We start from the raw sequence: 27,073 nt of genomic DNA, 5'->3' as shown, positions 1-27,073 counted from the left end.
ACATTTCCTCAGCTCTTTTTGAGATGCTGCATAGGTCTCCAGTTATACTCTCTGCAATGGTTCTAAGCCAGTGGTCTCCAAAGTGGGGTACGTGCACCCCAGGGGGTGCGCAAGACAATCCATTGGGGTGTGGGAAGAAAATATTAGAACTTCTATTTATATTTATATAAATATACATATATTGGGGGTGCGTGCTCAAAAATTTTTTACCGATAGGGGTGCGCGATCAAAAAAGTTTGGAGACCACTGTTCTAAGTCAGTGAGATGCTTTTATTTTAAAAAGTGAGTTTGGTGGTACAGATGTATGCTGAACTGACAGACCTCAAGCTTTGAGACGTTTTTCCACAGAACAAGTAGAGCATGGGCAGTAAGAGTGGCATCTTCCCACACTGCTCTGCCAACGGGGATCCATCTAGACTTCTGGGAACTGGATTTGGTTCTACACAGGCCCTGTGTCTTGCACAATCATTTACTAAATTGAATATTGGTACCATTTTACACCCACATAGCACACGTGTATACGGCTGGCTGAAGCATGAGGCTGGGGGACTCAACCCCACCATCTCTGGGCAAGTTCACTGTCTGGTCAAAGATAATTATCCTCTTTTGAGAGACAGCCAACAAAGGGTGGTATTTTCAAAAGTGTTCAACCTTGTTTTGGGTCTACTATCATTGAAGTCTATGCCGATTTTACCATTGACTTCATTTAATTAGAGAGAGAATTAGACCAAAGCTAAACACTTTTGAAAATCATACCCAAAGATGTCAATCAGTGTCAACTACTTTGTCCTCAAGTAGCTCAGGTGGAATCAGTGGCTGCTATTGCGGAAGAAGTGGTTTCCATTTTGCTTAATCCCAAGTCAACTGAAATCAATGGGAAGATTCCCAGTAATTTCAATGGGCTTTAGATCAAGTCTTTTGTGGGGTTTCTATGCAACTTCCACTGTTAAAAAATAAATATAGGAAATGGTCTTCCAGAACTGGACAAGCCTGTAGAACAGAACATGTGACAACAAATACCTGCATAACCTTCTCTTTTGCTGTCTTGCTAGGTTTTTATCTGGCCTTATGGGCTTGTGAGAATAAGGGTTGAATGTGGAGAGCCCTCTGGACTGAGAGTAGCTTCGCAACCACTCCTAAGGTAGTTCTCCCTCAAGGCAGCAATAGTTAACACAAATATGTCAAAAATGAAAAATCAAGCTTTCTTATCCTGGAAGCCACTTTGTTGTTTGGATAGGTATGAAAGATGTATGGTGAAAAATGTAATCAATAATAATAACACTTTCCACTTCTACACAATCTCTCCCCTGGGACTCTCAAAGTGCTTTTAGTCACCTTAATGAATTAGCCCCCAGAAAACCTATTTAAGGTTGGTAAATGTTATTAACCCTATTTTATCAATGGATAAGCAGAAGATCAGAGAAATTAGAGCAAAATATAAATCATGCCTGGGTGCTTAAATTTAAGCACCCAAATCCACCATCAAGACAAGTAGCCTGATTTTCAAAGGTGCTGAGCACTTGACTCCACTGTGAACTGTGGGCTGGCCACAGTTACATGGATGTGGACTGAAGTGGCTAAGTTGAGATAACCAAATATAAATAATGTTGGCTTTTGGTATGAGTCAGTCCAGATCAGAGTCAGAACTGAAAATTCCTAGATGCCCAATTTAAATGATCAACAATAGCATGGACCTTTCTCCAAAGTTGTATGGGTATTTCCCATTTAAGAAACCCCTCTCAAGAAAATGACAGAAACAAATGTCCTTAATTTCTGAGCTGAAGTAACCTTAATACATTGAGAACAAGGCAGTATTGAAACTGATGAATGAATTCAAAACATTTCATAGGTAGTATGCCACCTTGCAGCCAGGTTAATTCAGTTAACGACCAACAATTGTTCCCAAGGGATGGCTATGTAGTATCCTGTATGAAATGGATTGGTGATTTCAGAGAAGCTCCTAGCATGCACATCAGCACTTCTCCTGAAACAACCATCCCACTTGGCATCAATTGCTTTTACTGACAGCCCCAGGAGAGAGGCCAGTGATTCAATGGGCCTGTTCAATGAATGACCATCTCAAGCTTATAGGAGGCCTTTTCAGAGTAAGGCTGGAATATGATGGCAGGGTGGAATAGGGAAAGCTTGCAGAAGTATTGACCAGCCTGCCTTGTTTCAGGGAATAGGCAAGATCTATTCAGGGCTTCAAACTGGACAGGTTCTACTAGTGTTTAATTTGCTTCATTTTCTCCCTCTTTCCATAGACAGCTAAAGAAATATTCACTTAGACACAAACTCAACAAACAAGTGATTTTCACTGTGTGAGAGGCTAACTCAAGATCACAAGTATAAATTCCCTCTCCTGTCCTGTATGCATCTGGGAATGGTTTTCCCTCCCCCTCTGGTGATGTATTACACCACTGTTGTTCTACATCCCATTGCTGTATGCTTTTCTGGTGCTGGGAGGAGCAATGGAAAGTGATGAAAACAGCAAAATTACAGCAGTTTAAAGGACTATCTTTAAGCCCAGCACATAGATTCAAACCTGACCTACTCTGGTAGGTGGCATAGAATGTTAGCCCTGCAATATTATTAGGTTACTGTTAGGCTGAACAAAACAGAAATGTGAATCTGAATACCTCCATGATTTAAGGGTGCACAATATTCAAAAGCTGAACTCAAATTTGGTACAAATCTCACCTGCTCCCTCATGTCTCACTGGTGGGCTGAAATGGACACCACAGGCATGAGCACCCCAACTCTTTGGGGGAACTAAAACCAAAAGTCAAAGCTGCTGCTTTAGCTGTTATCTAGAATCATCTTGGTTGGACGGAGACATAATATATAGTATTTTCCTTAGGACATATGTAAATCCTCTGAATTTAAATCAAGTGAATGGTAGGATTATAGCCATGTACTTCAATATCTGTTTTAGCATTTACTTAAGCACATGAACAGAATGTAGCTTGGGCTGATCACAAAGGCTATAAAGAATGAAATACCCAAGGAAGATAGAAGATGGCCTTCATTTTAGCCAGATCTGCACATAGCCATGAGTTCTGCAGCTGCAAGAAGTAGGTGCATTCAAAGCATTTCAGTGAGTGCAATTAGTTGCACCCACAACATTGAGAAGCAATTAAATTAGGCCTATATGAACAAGAACATAGTATTATCTCTTTAACTGATGAAGTGTAAGAAATCATTTCTCTGCCTACAGCTCAGTGGATAAATGGAGAGGGAAATTCAAGAGACACACAGAATAAGTTACTTAAAACTACACTATTCATGAGCAATATATTATGTACCATCTATACAGATTAAATCAATAGTAGCTAGGTGTGAGAGAAATATCTGAGTCTGGGCTCAGGGGCGTGGGGGGGGGGGAATATTTAATGGCTCAGTATAATTCAGAACTGCTTTAGAAAGTGCAATTTGAGATTTGCTTTTTTTCCCCCCCCAAAGATTTTTGGTACCCTCAACTTCTCATTGTAGCTTGCTAAAGGCTAATATCTTTTCAGGGCCATGACCAACAAATGGCACCCAAGGTACGTATGAAAAGTACAGTATAAGTGGTGTGTTTATCACAACATACTGTCAAAACATAGTTAAGAAGATCCAAATCAATGATAACACCAGGATGGACCATATGATTAATTTCAAGCCTCTCTAGGAAGTACTTATGTGTGGTATGACTGTGATGATGTCACTATTTTAGGTGCTATGCACTTAGATGCTAAACATTTTTTGAGTCTAAGTCAGATGGGAAAGTTCAGTTTTCAAATGTCAGCTGAATAATAGGATAGTCAAATGTTCCATTGTTTAAATACCAAGATCACTTCGTTTATAGTGGAAATTTCTTAGGGCTGGCAGTGTGGGCACTGACAATTCTTTTTTAAAATGGACATCATATAATCTTTAATCAGTTGCCACAGACTGTCTTTGATTGCATCTTGACATGATAGCTTTGTTAACCCACTTTTTTGCATGTTTACCAGCCTTTTGTGTTTTACATGCTTACCTGTAGATTTGAATAAAATTAAATAGAGGACTTTCTGGCATTAGGGAACTTTTTTCTGAAAACTGTATCCACACTATCATTGTCTAGGCTTCCACAGACTATTGCCTCTCACTTTACTATCAGGACCTCTTTTCCTCTCCAGTTTTTCACTTGAAGCTCCTCCTTGCAGCAGCTGTCACAGCTGCATGTTTCCCTCAAGACAGGTAATGCAGAAATGAATGAACGCACTTCAAAACTTATTGTTATTTGATTCTTTTCAGGCAACTAATGGGGGAGGGGGGAAAGAGAGGAGGGGTGTTCTTATTTGATCCTACTGGTTGCTTGCCCTTCCTGTTACCCCAAAACCCATGCACATAATTTCTAAAATGCATCTAAGTTCTCATTCTCTTAAGGACATATTGTTCCTGATTAGCAATGGCCCCACAACCAAGAGAACATCAAATATTAGATATGAGAGGTTAGAGAAGTCTGGCAAGCCAATATGTATGGGCTTTGACAACTTTCACTGGAAGCTCATTTAGAAGAAGCAAGATTTTCCAGGAACAAATGCTTAAAAGTAAAGCTTCTAAAGCCATGTTTATGCACCTAAATAATGTGGCTCTTTTTAAAAAATAGGAAGCACCCAGAAATGCCAAAATATGGCATTTGGAATCTTATGCTAAGGAATCATTTTTTGAAATGTTGTCAGGAATGTTTGTTGGCTTGAATCTTTCAATTACCTGCTTTCCCAAGGGCAGCAAAATTTTAACTACTGGGTACTTTAACAGCTGCTTTTATCCAAGGCTACTGATTACTTGGCCTCAGCAATGATGCTTTGTAGCAATGGGTAAACTGCAGAATGTCTGGGGACATATTAACCGCAAGGCAGAACTGCCTCTCCTACTCCTATGATCACCTTGATAATGGGTCAGAAGGAAATGAAATCTCCTTGTATCATGCCTAATCTTAAAATCTGTGCTACAAAGATGATGTGCCTATAGAAAAACATAATGAGTTCCTTTGAGGAAAACAATCTTCAAGGTTAGTCTATGCTCCAAAGGCATAACACTAGAACCTCCCAGCTGAGAGAATAATTTGGCAGAATTCCCATCCTAAAATATTTTGGGATTTGCCTTCTATGCTGCTATTCCACATTAACTTCCACTGATTCTTCCATGGATTTTACTGCTAATACTTCCCTTCCGTGGCATCAGACTATCCTTATTGGGGCAGTCTTACAGGTGACTGTTGTTACATGGTTCCTCTCTCAGTTTTCAGGAGCAGGGTATTTTAAAGATACTTCGCTGGTTTTTCCTTCTGTGATTTACTTTTCCACTTCCTAGGTCCACACAATGCCAAGTTTTGCTATTTGCACAGCAAAGACAAGGCATTTTACTAAGGGCTCTAGAGAACGTCCCATCATTGCCCCATTACACTCGTAACCAAAAAGAAGGAATAGAGATACAAATTAAAAATATACATAATAAAAAAACATTTTCCTGGTACTGCTTACCCGCTAAGCACACCGAGAACCAAGTTAAGTACAAAAAATGACCCTATGATGATTAGTGTAACAAAATAGATCCAGGGCCAGTCCCTTCCTATGGCATCATTGACCTGGAAGAGTGGAATGATAATTAGTGAGACAGGCTCAGTTTCTGAGCACTGCAAGGCTCCAGCCAAAGAGATCCCAAGTCACCAGTACCACAGATTTATCTATTTGCTTTTACAGCAGTTTATGATTGAGAACAAGCTTTTTCCTCTCCAGGTTATCTGGAGTTCAAAATTTTGGTTAGACTGAAGTGAAATACTTTCATCAGAGAATAATACTCTGCTTTTGCATGCATTTTGGCTGCTGGAGTTTTAAAAGTTCTTTGAGTGAGAAGCAACACAAAGCTTCCTCAGATTCAGGTGTTTAGCTGTTTGCATGGAGGATAGGAGGAAAGGGATCCTGGTGACAGGGAACAACCCTTATTATGGAGTCTTGCCCTGCAGCATTGGAAAAAGGACACCAAAACTGGCAGCTTACCCGCTCAACACACCAAGAACCAGATTTAGAACGAAAAAGGATCCAAAGATGACCAGACTGACAAAATACACCCATGGTAACTCATAGCCCATAGCGTCCTGCATCTGGAAAGACGAAGGAAAGTTAGAAGACAGAGAGGGAAAGCAGAAATGATTAGGTGAAGGAACAGATGGAAAGGTTTGTAAACAGAGTCTCTACTTTATGCACACATGCTTATATCATACCATGTGTGTTTTTTCCCCTTTATGTTATCTTAATGTATGAGTCTTCCCTTTCGTTTCCCCTGTTCTCTGTTTCCACATTAGTCTGACCTTTTGGGGTAACCATTAAAAATAGCAGCTCTTGTCAACAGTCACCGTGGAGTACAGTCTCATATACTAGTTATTTTCCATTCTAATCATAGGTGAGTGTGCTACTTAGAGGGCAGTGTGCAGTAACAGCTGGCAAATGCTGGCTCTTTAATGGCAATTCTCTGGTAACTGCCACACTGTTCACCATAATCATGACAGTCCTTGGGTCCCTTAGAGAAAAATCCTGACAATGCCCTTCATTTTCTGATGCTCTAGAGTGCTTTCTAAACCTTTTTAACCTGTTTTTTTCTGTCTAAAGATGCTACTTGTGTCAAAAAGGGACTCCTGAATGTCCTGATTCCTGCAGTTTCTGATTCTGTAGCTGAATGGTGCGATTGCAATCCCAGATTTGACAAGACTAGGTGGCTGCATACTGAATAGTCTGAGCACCAGAACCTGGCTATATGGAGAACTGTCAGAATAAGTCTTGTAAGCACAAATACCATTATAAGGGCCACCCCCTCTCTTAATATCCGGTTAGAATTTCATGTGTTTGAAAGTTCAAGTGAAAATATATCATCACCAGTGTCATCTTCCTCCCCATCACAAATATAACATCATTTACCTCCCTTCCAGTTCATAAATATGAATCTCCTAGGCAGATACGGCACCAGCAAAGCCCTAGGTTGTGGGCAACATCTTCAGGAGTACCTATATGACCTAGGAATTTAAGTTTGCTATTCAAAAGTCCCCAAATTCTATTTATAATATTTACTTGAGTATAAGTTGACCCCCAAATAATTACATTTTATATATGGGGAATGTATAGATATTGGACGTTTGCCTTGAATTTGTCCTCCTCCCATAGCAATAGCAGGGAAAATAAATCTAGGGGGATCAGATAGCCCTCTTGCTCTCTGCCTCTCCCCAACTTTGTCCCTCCACCCCCTCTATATGGTCAAACTTGCTTTCCCTGAGCATGTGGAAATAAGGAACATATTTGAAAACTCTGACCCTGAAATTAAATGTAGCTGTAGGAATTATGCATATAGTACACACAGACTTAGTTCACCTAGAATTGAGGCATGTTATCTTTTCTGTAACTGCTGCAAGTTTTAGCACAGGTACTCTATAAGCATAATTTAGTATCTACTTATATATAGTAATAACTATGCAAAATTAGAAGGCACCTGATTTACCACATAGCTTATTGGTCTGGGCCCCACCAGAGTCAACATCATTTCAAGCCATGGTGACCCCAGAGCTTAGCACTGCTTAGTTTGTATCTGTACTCCAGATACCCCCAACAAAGGATCCACGTGCTAATTAGCTCCCACTCCTGACTGGAACCAGATGTTTTTGTCATAAGTCCTGGGACCCTCCAAAAACATATATGCAGATGAAGCACAGGACAATTTAGTCCAGCTCTGTCTCATGGCGGGCAGGACCACACTACTCATAAGTGACAGGGTGAGAGAGTAGGCAACAGAGTTAATTGTTTGGGGCCCCTTTTGGTGATGTTTGCCAGACATTTCAGACTGTTGAAGAAACAGGAATCATTGGAAATGGGAAAGAAAGACGCAGCTCAATTGTGGGAGTGAAGAGGAACTTGAAATGTATGTAGTATAGTGGCTCACCATGACTGGAAAAAGAGTCAGTTTGAGGGGGACTGTGCTTAATGGGCAATACTCCACATTTGTTCAGATTGGTTATACTGATCTAGCCTTATGGTAGGTTCTTCTCAGTATCTTAGCCATTTTTGGTACTGAGGAGAAGGTATCAGGGCTGGTTCTAGCCCTTCCTCTGCTGGCTTCTTGGCCCAGTGTTATAGAGGGAATGCCTATCTATTTTTAAGGGACACTTACAAACACATACAAAATGATTTTTACTGGCATCTTTGCTGAATATGGGCCATATGTTTTATAGTCATGTTTAGTGTTGGCTGTGCTTAATTAACTCCATAGTTGTTTACCATTGCTGAGCACATATTGCTTTTGGTAGCAGTTTAAATGATAGATAATGTATTTAATGAGATTTCCTTGAATGAATTTATAAGGAGAGGGACTTTCCCCCCTATGCTAATTGGGGGCAAAACCCCTCATCTTGTATTTGAGTAAATATGGTAGTAAGGTGCATTGGAAAATTGTATGAGACTGATTTCTATTCATAAAAAACACTCCTTGCCTTGCAATTTAAACTTTTATCAAGATCACGGAGGTAGAAACATTCATCATTACTATGGCCATTTACACAATCTTTGGAGAAGGCAGAACTCAAGAATTCCAGGTCTTTAATAGGAGGAGGTAGGGATGTAAGAGTTATAAAACCAATTGTCTGTAGGTAGACATGTATCATTTATTTTTCTTTTAAAGTACAGTCTGAAAAATCCCACTCCAGAACTTTCCAACTCTAGTCTGATGACTGTTTTTGGCAATAGCCCACAGTTAATGGGGCAAGCCATGAATGTAGGCAGAGATCCTTCATTTGTACCTTAATAAAAGAAGCCTCATTAAAAAAGGGAACTCAAAGTTTCTCTCAGCCACCCCTGTCTAAAGAGAATTTATAGATGCCACTTCTGAAGAAGAATTCCTAGACATCCCTGTTCCCTTCACAAACATAGGAGTTCCTCTACCTGTCTTCTCTCATACATATCTATAGAATTGTTCAGTGGGTCTTATACATAACAACAATAGTGCCTAATATTTACCTAACACTTTGCATCCCAAAGGATCCAAAAGTCTATACAAAAATAGACTGATATAAAAATTAAACATCCACCTCTAAATTGCTGGCTGCTTTGCCATGAAACACAAGACACCGTTTAAGAACTGCCCAGCAGCACTGTATAGGAGTGCAGGAAAGGAGGAACAACATGTCCATTTGAAATCACAGACAGAAATTTGGCAACCAGAGTATAATTACACAAACTGGAAGTGGGCCAGAGGATGAGGCTTAATACTCTATCTCTTATGAAGAATGCCAGGGCATTTTAATGACTATAAATTAACTTTGCAAAACTGCCATAAAAATGTAAAAGTGCAGGCACAAAAATGACTTTACTTCCCTTAATCATGAGTGACGATGATAAAAGAAACTTAACAATATATTACTTATCCATCAAAAAAATTACTTAGCCTTAGTGAATGGATGAGTGAAGTTTTTAAAGGCTAGAACAAGGGTATTACTAAGCTCCTCTGAGTCAGATCCATAAAGCACTATGGCAGAATTAGGGGACCTTTCAGCAGGGACAGAGTTTCCTGCTCCATCCCACCCCATCCTAAGAAGGGGATGTGGCTAGAATATGCAATGTTCCAGACACTCATAACTAAAGTGTGGTCCTTGGTGGACTATGACAACTGGAGGCTGCCTGAACTGGCCTTGAGAACTTGGTGCATTTTGGACCTCTGATACAAGAGTCCTGGATCTCTGAATAGGTTTCATCTGCCTTTTACTGCTCACTCTTATGTATAGAGAAATGGCTGAGCAACAACTGTATCAGTTTTATCTGTTTGGTCTAAGTCATTAGATTTTAATAAGGAGAAGGTTCTTTAGCATGGCCCAGATCCTATTTTACTGGTTAGGCATCCATGCGTACTTATGGCACCTAAGTGCTGAATTATTCCAATTTCCTTGTGTTCCTGAAGAAATCATGAAACATCTATTTCTGTAATGCATCTTAGCTTTAACACTAATTTGTAAAGCAATAAAAGCAGTGAGGATGGGGAAGGCCTACCCACCTTTTGTGTTAATGGCTTTTCAGAAACTCAAGCAGAGTGGAATAGGATTGCAGCTAGGTGTCAAATAGGTGGAATATGATCTGGCTCTATGTCTCTTCCTGGACTCGGTCACACAGAGCCTTGTGTAATGCTGAACTCTCTTATGTCGCATTAGGTTCAGTTGGAGGTGAAAGGAAGGAAGAAGCAGGAAGTCCTTCTAAGTTGTAGATTCTCCAGGACTTGACTTATTTGTGGAAAATACAACCTTCTTCTAAAAAGGCAGTATAGCAATCATTCTCTAGATATTCATGAATGTTTGGGGGGCGATGAGCAGAAGAAAAATCATGGGCCACTTAACAGGAATTGGAAAAGAAAACAAATACTTTTCCTCAGAATAACAGCAGCAATGTATTATATGCAGAAAACCTTATATCTTCAGGTAAGATTACAAGTCCCCAGGCAGGAAATACTTTCTGTAAAATGAAGTCGTCCCATCAGTTGGGGACAACACACTATATTATCATCAGAAAACACCCTGAATCTATGCTTGGTTCAAAAATCTTTTCTGGCTATTTTTCAACATTGTGACTATGTGGCCATTCGTCACAAACATACACCACTGATAGCTATTGGAGGCTTTCATTGCAGAACTCACTTGACTTTAGTGTTGGCTTGTCCTACTTGTTCTATTGAAATCAAGAAGCTACACAAGGTAACAGTGACATTAGAAAATGATTTACTGTCTACATGGCATTGAGTTTGGGGACTGAGGGTGTAGATGCACCACACATTTACACTGATGTTATCCACTTGTATTAATCTGTTTCTACATCAGTGTAAATGTGGTGGGGTACAGAACACAGATTTATTCTAGTGCACATAACTCCATTCCAGGAGTAACTACAGGCCAGTGTAAATTATACTGGTGTTTGAGTTGTATGTCCACACTTCTAGTCAGTTGTATTTTGATGTAGCCACTTGCTCAATGTAAACAGCTCAGCACCTTGTGGCAGTGGTCTATAGCAGCACCCACTGACAACAGCAACTGCCAGAGAGCTGTCTGTCTGTCTGTTCTGGACACAAGTATAACTTACACTGCTGTACAAATGGATATAGGTTACCCTGGTGTAAATGTGTGATATCAGCACCCTGAGATTTGCAGGATGGTTCATGTACGAGCAACCCCTGCTTAACGTTGTTTCACTTAGCGCTATTTTGCTACAACGCTCTTTTTAAATTGATACCTGATTTGACTTAGCGCTCAGTGAGTTTTGTTATAATGCCTGCAGTTGCCATCTTGGGTCATTAAAAACACTTGCGGTTGCCATCTTGGATCATCAAATAGTTTTGGTTTTACTTAACGCATGTTTTGTTTAACGCTCAGTTTTTCAGGAACCAATTAAGAGCGCTAAGCAGGGTTTGCCTGTACTGTTGCCGTCAGACATGAGCAACATAATCTACAAAAAGATTATTTCTCTAGTTCCGGTTATGCAGCTGCCGGGCCTTCTGGCTGCAGGGTATATTTTCCCTTATTTTTCCCCAGTTGGACATTTATTATCAACCATATGAGCTTTAACAGAAAAGGCGGATCACCTAGCAATTTTATGATTATGCAATGGGACTACTGTACTATGTAGGCCTGAATGATTGCACCCTTGGAGAAAGGTTGGAGTGACTGCAACCTAGTGTCAATGAAAGAATATATGTGATAATTGTGAGATCAGCTGGAACCTGCATTTGGCACCACTGCTGATAGTTTGCAGAAATAATCCTGTTTCCCATCTCAATATGATTCCCATCTCTTTTCTCAGCTGTCACATCCTCATGCATGTGTTTTACTATAAGTGGTCAGAAATGTAGTACATGACTGAACGTTAGGCCTGATCTATCATTTATAAGAGAAGGAAAAATGGTTTTGTGGATGAGAAACCTGGATTCTATTCTAGCTCTTCACAAACCTTCTGAGGCTAGAAACAGATGTTGCCCAACAAAGCAGATCAGCTGTGCTGGGATATATCCTGGCATAGCCGATCCATTTCATTGGGCAAAACCCATGTTGTCTGTTGTCCCACCTGTTGATCTTGTGAGACAACAGGTGATGTGTTCTCTGTTTGTTATCTCTAGGAAACCCAGAAATTTCTGGGTCTGCATCTCTGCAAACAGGGAAACCTGACTTTCTTCCCTTCCAGAGACTCTGGAGATTCTGGGGATGCTGCTCTGAAAGGGGGGAAAGCTAGGAACTGTTGTATGGTATGTAGTCCTCAGGCTGTGGCTGTTAATCAGCTAATTGGTGATCTCAAGCCTGGACCACACCAGAGTGCTCCAGCTTTCCCTCTTCTCAAGACAGGGCACATCTCTGGAAGCAGGGAAATTAAGCATTCGCTGCTTGCAGGCATGCATCATTGGCAATATTCCAGACGAAAGGCAATGAAAAGCGATGTCTTTTTCTACCCTCAGTGACCTTGCGAAAGTTGCTTCATTGCCCTATGCCTCAGTTTCCCAGTCTGCAACTGTGTACTAACCCATCTCAGAGTAAACTATAAGATTAAGTGAATATTTGGAAAAGAGCATAAGATTCTCATAGGGAAGGAACCACAGTAGTCCAAAGTATAATTGCTACTAGCAAGCTCACACAGGAGAATGTATACACGTTATCTTTTGAAAATCTGAAGCACTGGCATAATAAGCAGAGTTGGTACCCAGGGCAAACCCTGCTGCAGAGTTGGGGGTGGGGGTTAGGCATGGGTTCCAAGAGGGGCTGTTGGGAGGGTGCAGCAGTCTTATCTATGCCATTAACTCCTAAACCATCTCTGGGCTGAGCTACTGTTGCTGCTGCTACATGCTCTGTCTGCCCCAGCTGTTGCTCTTGAAGCAGTAGCAGTAACCAGGGCATGGACTCTGTTGGGGTGGGGCGTGATTCCAGTGCCCTCCTAACTTTGTGCCCGAGGTGGGTGCTCCTCTTGCCCAGCCCTAGTTTCCATACTGATCTAAGAACAGTCGTATGCCTTGGGAATGATTTCTAATACATCACAGATCAACAGATTATGCAGAAGTTCATCTGGCCCTGTATCCTGGATTGATGCATCTTTCATAAATACCTCTTTGGGTAGTAAAGGGTGAAATCTATTGGCTGCAACACAAATCCATTGCTATACGCCAACTTTGGGAATCATCCCAGAGGAAAAACAATACAAAACACCGCTCTAGTTATATTGGCAACAATCACTGTTACCTACAAGTTTGGGTTGTTAATAGTTGAGGAGCTATTCAGGTGCTGTGTAGATAGACAGGTACTGCTGAATGTCCAAGTGGGCCTACTCTGCATGGTGTACTGTAACAATTCCTTTCTTACTTAACAACCTTCTTTGTTTGCTATTACAGCTACATCTTAGCCTTCAGCTGTAGTTGAAGGCTTTGAACATGCTGATACAGATAATCCCCCTGAGCAGCAGCAATAGCTGGAATTTTTAGTTCTGTTCTTTGTTAAACCTTAACCAAAATTAGCAGTTTCAGCATAAGCTAAGTGATGAAAAGACGTGGAGATGATTCTGCCTTTGGGCCCTTGGAGGCGGTAGTGTGATTCCTCCAGATCCCATGTGGAATCATATTGGGCTGGCAGCATAGGCATTTTGCATAGCTGCTATCATGCTTCAGCTGATTTTGGGGATTTCTGTTTCCAGGTTGTTAATCTGATGCATTTCACATGTATTAAATTCATTGTGCTGGTATCCTTACTCAGGGGCTCTGGCAGAATTAATGATAGTCACTTATATTGGAACTATGATCTCTACTAGTAAGGCAAGAGGTATATCAACCTTCCCCACCTACCTATTTAATAGGTAATAACAACAACAGACATATAGGGAGTGGTCTTTAGTCCACTCAGTGCCTAAAGTGGGAACAATTTGCTAGGCTGTGCTGCCTTTAGGAGGAACTTTGGGCCAAGCTGTACCCCCAAACAACTGACAGCCTTTACAAACCAAATCTGAGGAAATCACTTCATCCATCAGTGAAATGCATCTGGAAAGGAAGTAAAGCAGCAATTCCCAGGGAACAGCATTTCAAGAGACAGAATGTAGAATACCTTATTAATGGAAAATATGGCAAAGCTCTGGGTTGAGTGCAAGTACATTATTTGGAACAACAGGGCTAGCTTCCTGTCGCTTGTGAACACTGCTAATTGATTTTTAATGACTGAAGAATATTGCTGTAGATTTTTGAAAATGTAAGTCAAGTGCTTCAAGTACTTCATAATGAGGTGTATAACTTTTTCAGAAAAACATTAATCAAGAAGAATGGGCTACATAATGAACCTGAAGAGTGGTTAGCTCAGAATTAATAAGAGGAAATGTTACTTTAGGCAGCACTGAGCCAACCTGTGGAATTCACTGCCTCAGGGAGTGACTGTGCCAGAAACTAGAGGTATGGCCAACCACCACATCTACAGTTGCAGGAAAGCTGTGCTTGTGACCCTAAGGGAAAAGAAAGTATTATTTTTCAAGGAATGATCTATCTGCTGAAGCTTACAAGAGAACAGGCAGCACTATATAACTGATCAGAAGCATTACAGGGTGGTGGGGGAAACTAGGAGAAAATATGTTTCCTTCCTGCTAGAGGCCCTGACATAAGAAAGCATCTCTATTCTGGAAAGATGCATAAGCACATCCTTAACTTTAAACACATGTTTAAGTGTTTTCCCCAACTGGCCCCTGGAGAGCAAATTATAGTAAAGCAGCACTCCGCTACTACATAAAGGTCCACTGATGTATTAGCATGGAGCCATACATTTATCACTTGCAGATTATCAGGCACAGCCACTATCTTGGGATGGGAGAATATTGAAATTAAAAAGGTCCCGGTACTTTGGATTTAAAAATGATTTTTTTTTTGTGGCAGGATCTAACCTCCATTTTCTCCCCTTCCTGTGAGCAACTGAGTTACTGTACTGTATTCCTAAAATGCTTATAAAAATGTAATTTTAAGTTTGTATGCTTCCAGCTCAGCACTGGAACTACTACAGTTCATGTTGGAAGTGGCAGGGGGACAGAATACCCAAAACTTATCAGAGTCCTGGCTCAGAAGCAATTAAAATGAAGTGCACAAAATTCCAGCTTTCCTCTTCACAAGTAAGGCTATGCTGACATCGAGTTAGGAAAAAAAAATCTGTACTGTGCCAGCCAGTAAGTCTTAGAGTAGCCTACATTTTCTAGGAATTATGCCTCAGGCCAGCCTGTGTGGCCCAGAAAGGAAAAGATTCAACATATTCAAGAACTCCTGCTACTCTTATCTGTCCCTACAATATTGTCTTTCCCTGAGACATTTAAAGGTCCAGTGTGTTTTTAAAAGCTGCTCCCGTCTATAAGAGCTCATCCCATCAAGAAACTAAAATGTAACCGATATGACCAGTCAAACATAACTAATACTAACTGACTTCAAAATGTGGAGTATTAAATATACACAGAGAATTGTCTGTGTATATTTAATCTACAGAGTAAAATGACAAATCTACAGAGTAAAATGAACAAATCTTTGGAAAAACTTATTGGAAGTCAGACGTTGATACCTTTCTTTACATTTGGTAGCATTCAACTGGCTGTCCCATTAAGTCAGTACAGCCAGCTGAGGAATAACTAAGTATTAATTCACAGGGGAAAGGGTATCACAATCTGGCCCTGAGTAAATTCAATTAAAAATTTTAATTGAGGAAATTATGATTTTTGTGGACATTCTGCAAACAGAAAAAGAAATGGTGGAAGACATTATCTTCTGCAAATTAGTCACTTAACTCTGGTGATTACATGGCTTTAGGAACATCTTGGTTCCCAAGAGTTTGTGGGCTTTGCCTGGAAAGCTCTCACTAGCAATCAAAGTAAGCAAAAGTCTGGCTAGGAGGGGAAGGTTTGACTCTTCCCATTCTCTCTAGGCCTTTTTGTTTTCCTTACAAGTCTAGTCATATCTGACAGTAAACCAGTAGGGCTGTGCAAAATTTTGCTGGCCATTTTGTTCCGACACTGTTTTGACCAATTTCAAGGTCAAACCAGCAAAATTGAAAAAAAAACCAAAATAGCCTTGAAACAAAATGAGGCTGGTCGAAACGTTTTGAAAGTTGAAACGTTTTGATCATAGGCTGAGGTTGGGAAGTCAGTCCAGCTGGGCTGATTTCCCATCCCCAGGGCAAGATCTGGCATCCCCACCTGCTTGATCGCACCAGGGGCGGGAGGTGCCAGGGGTGGGAGGCGTGATCAAGTGCAGGGCCCCCAGGAACCAGCCCAGCTGGGCTGCCTCCTGGCCTAGTGCAATCAAGCATGGGGTCCTGGGAACCAGCCCAGCTGTGCTGCCTCCCACCCCTGGTGCAATCTAGCAGCTGGGCTGCCTCCCGCCTCCAGCGTGATTTAGCAGGGGCACGGGGAAGCAGACCACCTGGGCTGCCTCCAGCCCCAGTGCGATGTAGTGCTGGGGATGGGAAATCAGCCCAGCTGGTCTGACACCTCATCCTCAGTGAAACTTGAAACAGCATCAAAACAGCCTTTCTGTTTTGACGGAACAAAACGGAACAACTGTTTCTACTCAAAATGAAATTTGAGATGAAACACTGTTACCTCAAACCGGTGAAACTCAAGGTGAAATGGAACGGTGCCATTTTGCATAGCCCTAGAAACCAGCTCCCCAGGTGATTAGGTATTTTCACATATCTTTGTGCACTGGCCTGTGATTATGACATTTGTGATATGAAGAAACATGTGGCTATATGTGTGGCTGTTTACCACCACTGGATAAACTTGGGACAGATTCTGAAATTTTTTTCTCTCTCAGACCCATACGTGGTCTTGCTTATATTGTAACCTTTCATGTAGCAATTCTCATAAACATCCTAAATATGCACTTCAAAACATATCCAAAATCAAGGTGGACTTAAGGTATGTTGGTCTCCTCTTCACCAAGCTATAGACAATAAGTTTGTTTCTAAGGCAATGAAAAACCTCCAATCCTAAGCCTCTAGCTATTTTGGCAACCACTATGAAGAAACAACAAAAAGGGATTGTTGTATCTGTATAAGTAGCACATCTGAGATTTCTACTGCAAATCTCTACAAGACTTCCCAAGAGATGTTGTTACACAAAGAACATCCATATGGCCCCAAAGTCATCCAGGATTACACCTGCTACTCCACATCAGACCCACCTATAGTATCACAGTATGGTTTCAGTGAAGATGGGGAGTTCTTTTATCTCTTTCAAATTTTTATCCATGAAAAATCCCATTGCCTGGCTTTACTCGCTCAGTTCTTGATCTGGCAAAGCTCTTGACTGCTTAGATAACTTTATGCACTTAAGGAGTCCCCCTGAAGTCAATGATCAATATATTGTTACCTGCATAACTGAAGTTAATGGGATCATTCATGTGCTTGAAGTTAGGCACATAAATAGCTGGACTGGGACTTGACTTAGAATTGTTGAGAGAGGTATTAGAATTGTTGGCCATCTACATGGGGAGGCTTTTTCCCTGCAAATTGCCTGAAAAAGGTCAAGACAGAATAAGACATTTGAACACCACAATGGTTGATGTAACAAAACAGTTTTAAACATTTCAGTCTTGGCAACTGAAATTTTAGTGCACCAAGAGAAGAGTTCATGTCCCTTTTATTAAACTGAAATATTCTTTCAGCTTCTCAGCATTCATAACTCAGGTGATAAGGCATGGAAATTGCAGGTTTCAGAACAAACAAGACAAGGGTGGGTACAGGAAACAACGAAAAAACCTGAAAATATTTTATAGGCCATAAAATACTGGATGAAACTGCTGCCAAATAACAAAATTACAATGAAAACCACCCCCACCACTGGTAACCCATCTCCCTTTTCTAAAATTCATCATTCCTTCCTAGATGGTTTTTTTTTTAATTGTTTAACTTTATCACTGTCTTAAAATAGTCTGGTGCTTTGTCATTGGCAACATTAGTAGAATTACTGATACGGAGAAGGCACCACAAAGCTCAGCTTAAAGACTTTACCTTTAGCCAATAACAGTCAATGGGCCAACTACTCCTGTTAAAAATGATTATTCACTGTGTTCCTTAAATGGACTTCATTTCACAGTACTAAGGAGAGGACAAATCTTCAGCAATTCACATTTGCCTCCTTGGTTCTAAATATTTACTTTTCTGGGTCTCATTACCATAGTATCTGTATTCTGTTAAATTTTACAAATAGAGTTACCATATTTACAAGAGTATAAGGCACAAAAATGAGTTGAGCACTCTTAATCATGAGTGATGATAATAAAAGAAACATAACAATATGTTATGTATCCATAAAAAACTGTATGATAGATACCTAGATCCTTTCTTAAAATGTCTTCAAGAAGCAGAGCTGGGGAGAATGAACTTATGAAGGGGCAGCAAGGAGCAAGAATGGGAAGTGAACAATCATTTTTTTGTATATCTAGTGGAAAATCATAGCCAGCTGGTGTATGTTAAAGCAACAAGCAGGCTGTTGTAACCTACACCAGGACCAGGACTTAAACAAAGATACCCTTCTAGTTAGGAGCTGTCTTAAGGCAGATAGTTTGGAAACATGAATTTACATGTAAAACATTCCTGGGAGATTTACTACTGTTTTACAATGTTATAAAGGCATGTACTAGTTACCTTCAATAAGGATTGCCCTGATCATATCTGTCCCTTTAGTACATGACAAGGAGAAACATCTTTACTAGGAGAATTGGTCAAGTAAATTTATTTCCACTGACACTTAGTCATACTTTAATCACTCATTGCATGTCAGTTATATCCTTTGAGGATATGTCCATTTTCCTACTTAAGTAAAGCTGTGTAGAGTCCAAGATGCATACTAAAAACACCATCATTTGACTATCTATCCCTCTGTATTTTACTTTGACACTGAGACCTTCAGCTGTGCTCTTCAGTCCCCAGCGTACGCCCACGAGATTCCATGACATTGTTTTACTCTGTGGTCAATTTTTGTTTTCATTTTCCTTGTGCTTTTGGTTCACTCAAACACTTCCTTTTTTCAGTCAGCTGCTCTTTAGCAGCTTGAATTATTATGGGAATTATAAGGTCTGTGTGTGGGTCATTTTGGGATTTTCTGGAGAGCAGGAAGATAATTAAACTGTGCATTCAAATTCCAGCAGGTCAAAATATTTGTGGTACATAATGATTGAACTGGAGCAGTTACACTGCAAACAGTTCATGCTGAAAATGTGTAGTGATCATGTATTTTTATGGCATGTTTGTTCTGCAACAGAGGGAAGGGGAGAATACTGGTTCAGGTGTGTTTATTACTTGCCTTTATTAAACCTGTAATTTTGAATAATCTCCACATAAATATAACTGTAAAACATCTACTCCCATTAATGTATGCTGGGTAAATCCTCACCCTTTTTGAAAATACAGGGATATATTTTTAGGATCTCTGGTGACTAGAGGGAACACATGAATGCAAGTCTGTTTTTAGAATCAGTCAAGTTAGATGGCATTGATTATGCTGTATTAGGACATGAATAACAACAGAGCATAAATTGTGTGAATGTCTAAGATGCACTTTGGCACGGAATACCTTCATTTTAACTGATGAAAATATCAGTGAACAATTCCTGTAGTCCAGTGCACAATTAGAGGGAAAATAGTTAAAACTGTCTAAAATATATCACCTGTCTTTTATTACACCCAATTGTAGAACTTTTACATCCATCTAGTGAGAACATAGGAGAATGCTGTGTTCCTGTGAAACAGGTTTGTCATACTGCGCTTCTATATACAATACTAGATCTGTAGCTAATATTCCTTACGAAGGCAACCAAATTCTGGATTACAATGAGACTTCCATCACTCATACTGATCACAAGTGATTGCCTCACCAGCTCGCCTGCCTCCAGGGTTAATAGATTACAAATGAAAAAATGTTCTATTTTATTTTTATCTTTTAATTTATTTCAATTCAGTCTAGCATGGGGTAACTTGGCTGTATAGATAAAGGTTAATCAGACTGTGTCATCCACTGAAACTAAGGATGAATTATTTGTGATCTGATGGTGGATGTTCAATTGCCCATGGTTACTTTTAATTTTGTCTATAGATAACTTGAAAAGCATAATAATCTCTAGGTTTGAATTTTTCCCCCAAAACAGAGAATAGAAACATATTTAGAAACAACTCAAGAGTTCTTGTGAATTTGGATACCTTAAGACCACAGAAATGAGCTGAGCTAGGCAGAGGAGCTGAACCTTTTTGGCAAGAGTGCCACAAATTAGCCCCACACTCTCTCTCCAAGTGCCACTCAGATCTCCTTCCTCTGCCCAATCTGCTGCTCTACTTTCTGCTCCCTGTTCAATAAGCCCTGGCCAATCTTCTGTCCTACTTTCTGCTTCCCTTATTTGGTGAAGCCTTATTTGGTGCTGTGCTGCCTGTCCCCTCTCTGATCTGCCACATGCCACACATAGAGGCTACTCATGCCACACATTGGCCACTCCTGAGCTAGGGAATCAACTTGAATATTGCAGCTGTACACAGAACTTTTTACCACAATCCTGATGTCAGCCCAAGTGTCCTTGCCGAGTTTAATCTTAGGCCAAATCTAACTGTGGTTTCAATTGAAACAGCAATTCTTGTTCCTCCCAATGAGCACTATTAGGTTGTATGATAAGCACGGAATAGTTTGTGAAATTCTGCCTCATAAATGGCAGCATTTCAGTGGTCGATCTGTTTCTGAGAAAATATATTCAGATCTTTCTCACAAACATATACATTTGGAATAACTTCAGAGAAATCAGTCAAGTTATTTTGAATTTAAATCAGCATGAAATCAGAATCTGACACACAGTCTGCAAAGTATTTGGGTAGGTAAATTAAACAAATTAAATATAAGTATAACGATCAGATGAACTGATTAATCCTGTCACAAAGCAGAGAGTTGAATTCAGTGATCCATTGGAATTCCTGTATGAATTCACAATGTCCAATGGGGACAATATGCTGCCTATAAAAATATGGAACAAGATCTCAACTGTTTGATAAGATATACCTTTAAGAAAATAGATAACACTGAATCCACATGTTTTGGGATGATTCCAGTTTGTTAATAGTACACATGTACAGATTAAGGAATATAAAAGACTAACTGGACTGACAGTGATCCCGACTTGAAAATAAATATCTTTTAGACCCGATTTTCAAAAATGCAGATTAAAAAATCCAATCTGCAAGCACAAATGGATAATCATGTATGAATCTAACTGATAATTTGCAAGTAAAAACACCCAACTGTGGTAATTATACACAGAAATTAAATAAGAAATTATGCACATATTTGCACAAACACATTTTGCAAAAGCAGTGGTTTATATACATCCAAACTTTCTAACAGGAGAGCATATAAAAGTTTGGATCATTTTGTTCAAAAGTGAAATGTTGATATCCATTTCTTGCAAAATAATAGTGACCCAGGTTTTGGAGGGTATTTGAACAGTTGCATATTTTGGGCATAAAAAATAGTTTTAAAACTATTTTTAATAGTGGCCTGAGGTCATCTGCTGAGAAAGGACTGACTGACTGAATAGCCACTGTCTGAGGCTGGGAGAGGTAAATCATGGCTCTGATTGGAGGAATACCTAGAATGGCAGAATGAAATCAGGAGCTCCATGAACACAGAGGTTGTACTGCCTTTGAAGAAGGTGCATTGTCCGCTCCTGGTCAGTTCATCTGTCTCTGACCTTGTTCTCATCTTTTGCAAGTGGGGGCTAACATAAACAATAGCATTAGTTTTGCCTCATTGTAACAGTCCATCACTGTTTTGCTTGGTCCTTGTGCAAAGTGCACAACTGGAGGACTGTCTCCCCTTCCTCTATCTAGGTAAACAAGAGTCAGCCATATTTTGCTGCTCATAGCAGTTTGAGAAATGCCATTCCTTGTAGGTGTGTGAAGTCGGGAAAACATTCTCCTAATACAAAGCACAATCCATCCTGATACAGCACACTGGTCTCAACCTTCAGCATTTGCTTATGTCCTGTCTTGCCTAAGACACTTCTGCCAGTGTACTTCTAGCATGATCTGCCTATCAGCTCACACAGCTATTCCAGTTCTGGCCTTGCCACTGCCACAGCATCTGTTGTGATTTTGACAGATCTTTTCTGTCCCAGTCCTATGGTCTATTTCTCTACAGGCCCATTTCATTTACACCAATGTCACATCTTTTGACTGTCAAAACTGATCTGCCAAAATCGGGTCTCAATAGAGACAAACACCTCACCTCTTATTGCCATTCTCCTTATTAAAGGCTGCCAATTGTGCTACAATGTTTGCTAGTGGTGATTTTGTGAGCTGCATAAATGCCCTCTAGTGACCTTCAAAATTATTTTGATTTGTGTGACTTAATCAAGATTTGAATTCAAGTCTCAAGAGGCAAAAGAGACTCTGCTTTAAGCAATGGAGCTGCCTTATTCCCTGTAAGACAGTCTGTTAAAGGAAGAAAAAAAAAGAGAGAACGCGAGATGAGCAATGGAGATCTTTGGAAAAAATCATCCAAGGCCTAAAGGATATTCACCCATAGGGCTGATAGTTCTTTCATTAGACAACACAGTCCTTCCATCTCTCTTTGCTGCTTAGTTATTTAAAAACCTTTTCATCTTTTAAAGGCTTTGGAAATTCACTTGGATAGGATAAAGTGCTGATTTCAAGCATGAAAATATCCCTTGGGACAGTGCGTCTCAAAACCTAAAGATTTCATTGCATTTCAAAATCCAGGGCTTTTCCTTTCTATCTGTGTTTGTTTTCTATTTATATTTGCATAGCTGATTATCCACAAAAGGATTTTCTGTCCATTTTACCATACTGCTGTTTTATAACATCTTCTATTTATCTCCATGCTCCTTCCATGCAGATTGATACAAGATTTTACCATGGATATATCAGAATCATGTTGACTACTCCATGAACAGGAATACCCAAGTACATACTGTTAACTGATTTACATAGTCAATTAAGTCCTTAAAAATAAAGATAATGAGAAGCAATAATGCAAACTGCAGATAAATACTCCCTTCATTACTGAAGGGAAGCATGACAGCCCGTTTGTCTATTTTACAACTAATCAATAGGGATGTGCAAAGCAGGCCCTCTTCGATTCGGATTTGAATCCCTGATTCGATTCAGCCCGAATCAGGGACAGTGATTCAATTGATTGATTTGGATCACTGTCCCTGATTTGATTCGGCCAAATCTGAATCTGAAGATTCGATGTTGATTTGGAGAAGCAGCAATTCTGACAGACACACAGCTTTAAAAGTTTTTTCTACATACTTTTAGGTAGCAGGTGCAGCTTGTGAACGCTGCGATGCTAGGGCACATGAAGTGTCCCACAGGAGCGCAGGGGACCCTCCATGTGCTCGGTGATGAACCTGGAAGTAGATTGGAAGTACTTCTGGTCCACTTCTGGGTCTGCCGGGGAGCGTGCTGGGGTCTCCCCCCTGCACGCTCCCCGGCTTGGTGATCGGCCACAGGGGGACCCCGGGTGCCCCGCCCCCCCCCAGATCCAGGAGGCACCAGTCACTGAGACAGATGGGCACGTGCGCCCCCTCTCCCCCCCATGCTCCACGGTGGACCTGGAAGTGGACTGTAAGTGCTTCTGGTCCACCGGGTTTGCTGCCGAGCATGCCGGGGAGCCCCCCGTGCTTCTGTGGGACACTCCATGTGCCCCAGCATCATAGTACTCACAAGCCCCTGTTACCTAGAGGTATGTAGAAAAAACATTTAAGGCTGTGCCTATGTCTGAATCACTGAATCTTTCCAAATTGATTTGGAAGGTTCTGATTCAATTCGGAGAGATTAAAGGGTCTCCTGATTCAATTTGGACTTGGAGATTCGGCCACCGAATCAGGCTGAATCTCCACCAAATTGAACCAGGGAGCAAAGCTTTGCTCAGCCCTACTAATCAATATGTCCTAGTTTCTAGGTTTGGAGCAAATATCCAGTCCAACAAATGGACTGACTTGAATAATTATGTTTGAGATGATGAATACAAATTCTACAGATGCCAGAACTCACAAATGCAATACATATTATCTATAAAATGAAAGTTCATTTACGGTCCATAACATAAAACTACCAGCCCTTTCACTTTTAATCTTATTTACCACATGTGAATATAGCACATACCAAACTAGCATTGAGGGAACCATAGAAAAGAAATCCTGAATTCACTGCCATTGCTATAACCTTCCAATAAAGCCATCTTCACACTCAGGAACGCACATCAGTACACAAGGCTGACTTTTCTAGTGTGTTTGTGCATGCTATTATTTTATATATGTGTGTACAACAAAAAGTATTGAAATACACATCTGAAAAACAGAGATAAGCAACACATGCATATCTGATTTCTCTCATCCCCACAAGGGAAGAATAATGAACATTATGATTTGAAATCATCAGGGTGTTAAAATCACTAGGAAGTGGGTCTTAATATTTTCTAACTCTTTTGGGATTTTTCTCCATCTGCAATTCCTCCCCTTCCCTCATTTCCAGCCACTTTTGTGGTATGGATAGCTTACTGATTCCCCATTACCAATGGGTCATTCACACCAAGTTGTGAAATTTTATGCTACTCACTTATAAGAGACGACTGAACTCAATAAACTTCACCTATGTCAGAAATTCAGGAGCTGATCCTAAAGACCCAATCTTGTCCTCCAAGCACATATGATATTTCCACTGCTCCCACTGCACAAATGATATTTGCACTCATGTAACTGGGGCCTGAACTGAGCCCTAAGTCCTGAAAGTCATTTGTTAAAATAAAATTAAGCTGCCAACAAATGAAAAGATTATAATGCTCTTTTCACCCATTTGCAGCAGGTCGAGGCCTAAGATAGCTCGCGCCTCTCTGACCAGGTAGTCTCTGAGGTGCCTACCTTGTGCCTGACTTCAGACTAACATGGCTAATCGTCTCTCTTTCTACCTTATAACCATGTAGTTTTCTTCCTAGGGGATAGGGAATGGACCAAGCATAAGACATACAAAAAATAAGTCATGATCTCAGTGCCAGAGTTTCTGGGTGCCCTATCTTATACTCCTTAGCAATGCCTGCTTTTTTCATGATTAGCATTGAAAATCCACCCTACAAAAATCTGGGCCATCTACGAGGTTTCAAGTAATGAACCCCTGAACTGAGGCATTAAGAATCACTAAGCACTTTGAAAACTGTCCTGACATATTGGCTCTGTCTCCCTCTTTCAGGAGAAGGAGAGAGACACAAAGGTCTCTGTGGTAGAGAAAGCAGTAATTGGGAGAGAGTCCAAGGGAGAGGAAAGGGGGAAAAAGGGGTAGAGAAAGGGTGAGAGAGAGACAAAGCTATTACAGAAGTCCTTCACAAGCAGGAGCACTGGGCAGAGGCACTCAATTAACACTTCCCATAAATACCAAAGAAAGAAGCTTATCCTGAAGGGAGAGCTTCTTTCCTAAAAAGAAGAAATGCCCAAAATGCAGCCTGAGGTCATCTGAAAGCTGCAGTTCTTTAAATCTCTTTCAACAGCAGCTGTAGAGACCAAAAATGATCAGCTGCATGTTTTTTTCTGTAGGTGAAAGACAACAAGCTGTTGCTATTAATCTTTCCTGAAAGGCAGCAGTACAAGCAACTGTTATGGTTGCATGCACATTTATATTTGAAGAACAGAGTAATGTAAATATTTATGCAAATAAGGCCTGGCCATCGCTCGTCTGGCAAGTCAACATGTGGCCCCTCAATGTCACAAATGTGGACATCCCACAGTACAGCATTGTAATAGCAGATGGAACAGATATAACCTTTGTGATCAGAGAGATGGCTTGCTCATGTTCTCATGTTTATTCTTTGTTATTTTTCACATTTGTGCCAAATCCTGCCAAAATGATGAGAAAAAATAGCCAGTAAAACTCCACAACTTCCTGGGAAAATAAAATGCCATGGAAACATGTTGAGAATCAGCCCATTCCCTCATGTGAAAAGCCTTACTAACTCAAACCTCAGTGCTGCAAGAATAAAGGGTTAGAAAGCACAACACAGCTGGTGAAAATTGGGGGTTGCAGCTCTGCCTTTAAATTTTCCACTTTGTGGCAATATCACTGTACTCCTCACCACATCTTCCTCATCAGGCTTCAACAGGCTGTGGAGGAATGAGAAAAGCTCACAAAACATGTCAAGGCTGTCAGCAAACTAAATTGTATCTATTGCCTGGTTTGTTCCCCAATTTGATTTCCTGACAGGAGTTTCCAGGGTGACTGTAGGCTCCAGTTTCAAGCTCATTTACTGAATCTCAAAAGCATGAGCTCATAGATCCACAGACATTGAGGGTGGAAGGAACTTTTTGGGTCAGCATGTCTAACCTGCTGCATTCGGCTTTTCCCTGACCTTTCTAAATACAGTATCTATCATTAAACTGCTGCCAAAAGCAAAATGTGCTTAGTAAGGGAAACCAATTACAAAGTTGAGTAAATGCAGCCAACACAGAGCATGACTATAAAACACATGGCCCACGGCATAGGGCAGGGCCAGGCTGGGTCAGGCTGGGCATCTGAATAAGATATATGGTAGTGTTCATTAAGTGCACTCCCCTTCAGCACAACTCTCTTTCAAGTCATGGTGAGCCACTACACTGGCTACATTTTGACTTCTTTTGAGTTCAGTTTTTTAACCAGCCTAGGGGTCACTTATACATGTGACAGACCTCTGCTCCAACACATGCTAGTTAGCATGAGTTGGAGCATACTCAGTCAACGGAATCTCCTGCAAGTCTGCTGCAGCTGCTGATTATCATGCTCCAGTAGCCTCCACATCACGTGTATTCAGCATCCATACATTTCAAAACGGTGGCAGGGTGCTTTAACTAAAGTTTGTCAAATAAGCTTTAGTTAAAGTGCCCCCACTGCCATTTTGAAGTGCAGGATGCTGAATACATATGATGCTGAAGAAACTTTAATTGGAACAGGTCTCAGAGCCGCTCTTATTAAAGTGCGCCCCTTCCACCCCAGTGCACGTGTATAGATTCCCTAAAT

At 40.6% G+C, this 27,073-nt stretch overlaps 1 protein-coding gene across 4 annotated transcripts in view; it reads right to left on the bottom strand.

Annotated features, from left to right (window-relative positions):
• CACNA1C (calcium voltage-gated channel subunit alpha1 C) overlaps positions 1–27,073 on the bottom strand; it is a 790,825-nt gene that overhangs the window by 215,429 nt on the left and 548,323 nt on the right. For all 4 annotated transcript variants that reach the window (XM_019515544.1, XM_019515545.1, XM_019515546.1 and 1 more), the window contains exon 8: positions 5,511–5,614. In XM_019515544.1, the coding sequence (XP_019371089.1) occupies positions 5,511–5,614 (104 nt within the window). The remainder of the gene's footprint in view (positions 1–5,510; positions 5,615–27,073) is intronic.

Source organism: Gavialis gangeticus, unplaced genomic scaffold (assembly GCF_001723915.1).
Source record: "Gavialis gangeticus isolate Ggan-Ray unplaced genomic scaffold, GavGan_comp1, whole genome shotgun sequence".
Lineage (NCBI taxonomy): Eukaryota > Metazoa > Chordata > Crocodylia > Gavialidae > Gavialis > Gavialis gangeticus.
The sequence above is the reverse complement of the archived record's forward strand: the minus strand, read 5'-3'. Positions and strand labels throughout refer to the sequence as shown.